The sequence below is a fragment of the Gavialis gangeticus genome, unplaced genomic scaffold (assembly GCF_001723915.1).
Source record: "Gavialis gangeticus isolate Ggan-Ray unplaced genomic scaffold, GavGan_comp1, whole genome shotgun sequence".
Lineage (NCBI taxonomy): Eukaryota > Metazoa > Chordata > Crocodylia > Gavialidae > Gavialis > Gavialis gangeticus.
Genome location: NW_017728996.1, coordinates 896080 through 902569, shown reverse-complemented (window position 1 = coordinate 902569; position 6490 = coordinate 896080). Strand labels below are relative to the sequence as shown.

At 42.4% G+C, this 6490-nt stretch overlaps 1 protein-coding gene across 1 annotated transcript in view; it reads right to left on the bottom strand.

The window, feature by feature from the left end:
• Positions 1-1133: 1133 nt before the first annotated feature.
• WDR76 (WD repeat domain 76) overlaps positions 1134-6490 on the bottom strand; it is a gene marked incomplete at its 5' end in the record, with an annotated part of 22383 nt that continues 17026 nt past the window's right edge. Inside the window, 4 exons of the mRNA XM_019503799.1 lie at positions 1134-1609; positions 3057-3110; positions 5010-5162; positions 5585-5802. Coding sequence (XP_019359344.1) covers positions 1354-1609; positions 3057-3110; positions 5010-5162; positions 5585-5802 — 681 coding nt within the window. The remainder of the gene's footprint in view (positions 1610-3056; positions 3111-5009; positions 5163-5584; positions 5803-6490) is intronic.

Sequence of the window (6490 nt, the reverse complement as noted above, 5' to 3'; positions counted from 1 at the left end):
ACTGCTCCTGCCTTTGTTCAAGGTAATTTGCATCATCACAGAGCCTCACAAGACAGCTGAGAGGCTCTTTACCAGCTAAGAACTGCCTGCCCAGAAGAGTTTTCCATCTATTGACTCCTCTGTGAAATCTTATGAAATACAAACTTTCATTTCCACCCAGGAGAACTTGTACAATCTTTTCTCCAATACCCGATGAAGGGTGTTTTTGCCCAAAAGCTTGTGATTAAAGATTTTTTTTTTGTGCAAATATCTTGTTGGTCTAATAAAAGATATCACCTCTACCATGAGCCCTGATTAGTTAAAATCAGAAGTACTTTACATTTGAGCATCAGATGCAGGTGTCCCTGCAAAAGTACAAGCACCTTACAAATCATGTGCATCAGGAAGTGAAGTTGGTATTACCAACAATGAAAGCAAGCCAGGTGCAGGGCATGCAACTTCTCCAACACTACTCCACTGGGCTATTTCAGCCAAGACTGCTTCTGAGCAGAAAGGCAGCAAGGCTACCCTCACACCCCCATTCTAAAGCTCCGGTAGATTCACGGACATTTCACTCCTCCTTTTCAGGAGCAGAAAGGGGAGAGCAGGACAAAGGAACCACCATTCTGCAAAACCCTGTGCAGGGATCCACAGCCAGCCCTAGCCTGGTTTGGCTGCCAAAGCTGAGCCAGGCTCTCCCCCCCTGCTCCCAGGTATCTTGTGTTAATGCTTGTCAGAGAAGGCTTGTTAAGGATTTGGAAGTGGGAATGAGGATGTCTATTTCTGCAGTATCCCAGGACAACTGCCTGACTCAATATGCAGCATTTTACTTCTTTGCCCAATTCTCAATGCACCTGACAGCATCCATCTTCCCACACCAATGTGAATCAATTCTGAGGGCAAGATTTTATGAGACAATATCAGACATTTTACTAAAATGGCATGTTTTATTGATAAACAGCATAATCAACGTCTGGGTTCAGACATATTTTGAAAAAGCCACAATCTGACCATACCATATGTGAAAACCACCTGAGGCCCAAGCCTGGGGTTTTTATACTGGGACAGTCAGCACAAAAAAGTGTCTAACAGTCAAGCTATTTTTGATGACTATCCAGTAAAAATCATACTTAAGCTGCTTTTAAAAAAAATCTGGCATATACACATATATATGCAGCTTTTTTCCAGTATTTTGTTGTTAGGATGGAGCTGCTACAGATTTAATGAAAATATTGAATGCTTCCAACTACATACACTTTATTTTTAGAATTTTTAAATGCACTTTTTGCCCCAAGCAAATACAATTAGCTTAAGAATAGTTTCATACTTACTGAACCTGCAACACATTTAAAAAAAAAAAGTCAGCAACATTTTTCAATCCTTGAAAACATGGAGACGGCCACTGGAGTTACCGCCCACTAGAATATTCTGAGTGGGGTGCAGCACATTGATGGAGCATACAGAACCCAGGTAATCTATATTATAGAAAGAGTGCAGTAATTTCCCAGTGGCCTGGTAGACTTCTATTTGTCTTGGGCGTGCCATGCTGCCAACCACAAAGCAGTCTTCCTGCTTAGGGTCCCAGATTGCTCTGAACCTAGTTAGCCAGCGTCCTGTGTTATTGTTATGTCTATTCATAAAAATAAGAAGAGAGATAAAATGTGAAAATTAAACACTAAATTCAGAAAGATACGCATTCAATACAGCCAATCCTAATACTTGCTTAAACTTAGATTATCCATTTCCACACGCTTATATATGCTTGCTTCAAACAGCATCGCCTTCAGGCTTTGTTAGACAGGATATTCAATACTCAACAGCTGGATGTGAAGGGACAGAAGGGAGGACTAGGAGGTAAGGAAAGTATAGCAAATAATACTTCAACGCCAGCAACCACTTAAAAAAAAACACTGAAGCTTTTGATTGCATCTTCTGGCGAAAATACAAAGAAAATACTTAAAACCATTAAAAAAGTGTAAATTTTCCAAGCCACTCAGAATCATAGAGAAGTAAGGCTGGAAAGGACTCCAGAGCTGACCTAATCCACCACCCTGCTCCAAGTAGGATCACCCCTATCCAAACGACTCCAGACTTGTCCTGGTGTAGCATACTCCTAAAACTAGTCAACACTGTCACACAACTACAAAGGCTTTCTGCCTCGAGACGGCAAAAGTCCCCTAAACTGGTCTGGGTAAAGCAGTGGAACGAGGGCTGTCTGTGTCTGGCCGCTGCAATAGTGGTTAAAGATCCAAGGGAGAGGGCCAGGCTCCCTGCTACGAGAAAGGCAAACCCCCTACATCCTGCACCAACCTGCCTATGGGGTCAAATTCCATCCTGGTTCCAAAATGTGGCAACTGGTCTGACTCTGAGCAGAGGGGCAAGACCCTCAAACCAGTTTTAGTCCCCACAGGAGCACTAGCACACCCCAGTCCTTTAGTGACCCTACATTAGCTATGCCCAGTATGAGAGAAAGGACCCAGCCCTTCCTGATTAGGCAACTGGTTTGTAAGCATTTGGACCTGAGAGGCAGGAGTGAAGGGAAGGAAATAAGGAAAATAAATATTCCTGTGTCTAAAAACAGCTCTTCATGATCAAAAGCTGCGACTTCGAGGTGTTTCAAAATATGTTCTTTTCTGGTGTTTTAACTTTATATTTTTAAAAACACAAAAACAGGCACAAAACTGGCTCCATGGTTAATTAAAATATATTAAAAACTCCTCCCACAAACTTCGTGGCCTCAGCTTTGGGTTGTGTGCAGGCTGTGCCCCGTGCAGGATAGGTAGGCAAGTAAAGGCGGCTTTACATGACCCCGATGCTCAGTTCAGTGGCCAATTGAGACCACTCCTCCATGTGACCAAGAGTACCATCAGGGCAGCTCTAACTGCTGCAGTGGTCTGGGACACCAAGTGCTGTTTCAGGCTGTTGTGAGTCACCAGGGAGCAAAGCAGCCTTTACCATTCCTCTTTTCCCCACAGAAGGGACTGTGTAAAGTGGGATCTGCCAGCACAAGACGGTGCTGGTGTTACAGTACAGACCACGCACAGGACCTACATCTTCAGCCCTGGTGTGTTGCTTACCTAACAGTTGCAACAGGCAGCACTGTAGATGATAAACAGCTGGTATCATAGACCCTGCAAAACAAAACAAGGTGAAAATGATGTTAAAACATATTTAACTAAAACCAGGACTTTTAGGTTTTATGAATGAAAGGTTTATGAATACTCTATCACTGCGCGCCAGAATGAACGCACACCAAAAATCTATCACCCAAAAATCTATCACCCAACTACCTGCGGGGGCACACATCTCACAGGACAGCCACTCCGGCTCTGATCTCCCAGTTCTAATCCTCAAAGGGAACTTACAACGCACCTTTCGTAGACGAGCCTACGAGCTCCACTTCATAAATCTACTGCACACAAAAAATCACGGGCTCAATATAGACATTGGATTTACAACGTATTACAACCTGCCTGACCACCTGCCAGACCTGACCTCTTAAACTTTTCTCCCCCCACCACACTCTTCTCCCCTTCCCTCCCCTACTTTTCTGCCCTTTGTCTTCCTAATATCCAGCTATTTCACTGAGAGCCTCTTTTTTACCTTGTATTATTACCACTGTACTGTTTCCCTTTGGCCTTTTTTCCCCAATGCTTTCTTCCCCCTCCTTTATCTTTTGTCTTTCTAATCTCTGCCTATTTCCATTATCACTAACATCCTGCCACACTTTTAGCTTCTCTCATTCCTTGGAGTCTCAGAACAGCAGAATGCCTATGCCTGAAGAAGGGTGACTCTTGCAAAAAACTTTATTCCAACTACTCAGTTGGTCTAATAAAAGATTTCACATTGACTCAAAGAACCTTGCCTGTCTATCACAAGATAAATACAAATGCGGAACACAGTAAAAGGTATAGTATTTATCAATTCTAGTTTGGGTCCAGGTCTATAAGGTCCAATTGTCATTGATACATATGCTCCAAATTTTTCATTTGGAACAGAATTACTTTGTGTTCACGCCCCTGTAGGGCTTGAGTTGCAGGTCACCCACTTTGAAAGCTAATCCATACCTCAGCACTCATGTGATTTAACTCTTACTGTTTGAACTTTTAGGTTGGGTTTATTCTGACAGCAATAGTCTTCCTTCTGAGGTTTATTCCACAATACAACCATAAAGAGCTGGCATACATAAGATGCACATCCTCCTGGCTATACTGAGTTGGAATTAAATATACACATGAAGTGACACCTTCTTTTCTTAAGGGGAGACAGAGAGAACATGTCTAATTTTTGTGTCCTTAAAAACAACAACAAACAAACATTTTGGGGTCAGATTTGTAGCCAAGCCTTACCCAGGTCTTCAAGTTTTACCTACTATTTGTTTGTGCCATTTAGGTCTTTTAAGCATTTAAGCCACCCAATTTGTGGATGCAATCGAGTGCTTAGATGGCAAGATCACATGTATTATGATCAAACTGACAGCAGGAAAAGGGAGGCCAGCTTTTTAAACTACAGCCTGCAGCATAAATTTGGTTCTTATTATGCCATGTGCTTGATCAAGCTACAGGCAGTTAAATAAAAGCACCCGATTGCCTGTAAAAGTGTTAGCAGAATTGTGTCAAAAAGAAATCTGGGTTCTAGGGATTTTTAGGTGTGATACTGAGCTTCATTACTCAGATTTTGAAGATACATATATGTAAGTTCATATTTGCTGTTGTTGAACCCAAACAGAAAAGAGATTTAAAGTGCAAAGAATGAGAAAATCATATTTGTTGTTACAATTTCTTGAATAGTTAGTTTTCATTAAAAACGTTAAGCAAAGAAAGTTATTTTATAGATTTCATAGACATTTGGGCTGGAAGGGACCTTGGAAGATCATCAAGTCCAGCCCCCTGCCCAAAGGGCAAGAAGTCAGTTGGAGTCATAGGATCCCAGCAAGACAAGCATCCAATTTACTCTTGGAAGACAATAAATTGCATTTACATCCAAACTGGTTTTCGCCATATAAAAACTTCCTTCCAACATCCTCTTACCTCAACTTATCATCAGCACATGTCGTCACCACTCTGTTCCCAGTAACAGGAGAAAAATATGCAGAAGCAACACTCTTTGTGTGCCCATTGAGACAGCATACAGGTTTGTCTCCAGCATGCTTCAGGGATCGTATGTCATAAATGCAAACGTTCCTGCAATATCCGCAGAAAATTATGTTTATAATGTCTGTCACAGGACAACGTTAAAGGCCTTATTTTCTCATGTTACAAATCCCTACAGTGCTACTCAGAATTCCTGAAGGACAACTGGAGGGTCTGTCATACACTTTTCCTCAAAAATGGAGCAGTCTCGTAAGTCCTTTCCCAACACGAAAGTATTAGAAAAGCCAAATTATTTCCAGTTTTGAGATTTTTTTTTTAAGAATAGGTTTCTGCAGAATCAGAAAGCCCTTCAATATAAATTAAGGTTCAATTCATTTCCCCATCGTAAGTATTATTGGATGGCACCTCTACCTAAACAGATGCCATTGATAGCCAATTCCCAGTGTTCTGGCGTGAAACCACAACACAGAACACACAACATAGGAATCACAATCATATGTGGAATTGCATACACTGAGCCAGCAGCAACAAAATACTGTCTGTTCACTGGATGAACGTGGACCGTCCTCGTGGCCTTGGAATTCAGGCTTGCAGAAAGCTCGGCAGAGGTTCCTGGTGTTCGTCTGTCCACAACAGCCACATCACCATCCCAGTGCCCTACCACTAAGGTGGAGGCACTATCTTGCAAGAAGTCGAAGGAGGACATTTGGGCATCTTCGCTTCTGTACACCTAAGCACACAACAGTGATTTAAGTCAGTCAGCGTACACTTATTTCAAAATACAGTCTTACTAATCAGTGAAATCCCTGGCAATCTTTCACAATAACTGAAGTGCAGGATCCAATGTAGACTACTTTAATTGCTGCTGAGAACTTTTACATCATTGTTCTACAAGTAATACTGGTGCAGACTGAATATCTAACAGCCTTACCCCTGAACAGCGAGGCATTTAAACAGTTCATTCATGAGACCAATGAAAACGAACTATATAAGGACACTATATAAGTGTCCTATATAACTATATAAGGGAGCAGGACGGCACACAAGCCTCCATGGCTCACCAAAAGCATCCAGGAATGTCTCCTTGCTAAAAAGGAGGCTTACACCCATTGGAAAGAAGGGGTCATCACCAGGGAGGGCTATTCTGCAGTTGCTCGGGGATGTAGGGGGGTGGTTAGCAAGGCCAAGGCAGAGATGGAACTGGGACTAGCTTCCCAGATTAAGGACAATAAGAAGTCCTTTTTTAAATACATAGGGGGTAAGAAGAAGGTCCCGGGTAATGTGGGGCCCTTACAGGACACATTGGGAAATTTGGTCGTCACACCAGACGACAAAGCTAACATGTTTAACGATTTCTTTGCCTCCGTCTTCCTAAGTAGGGACCAGAACAGCCACCTCCCTGCTGGGCCCCCCTTGTG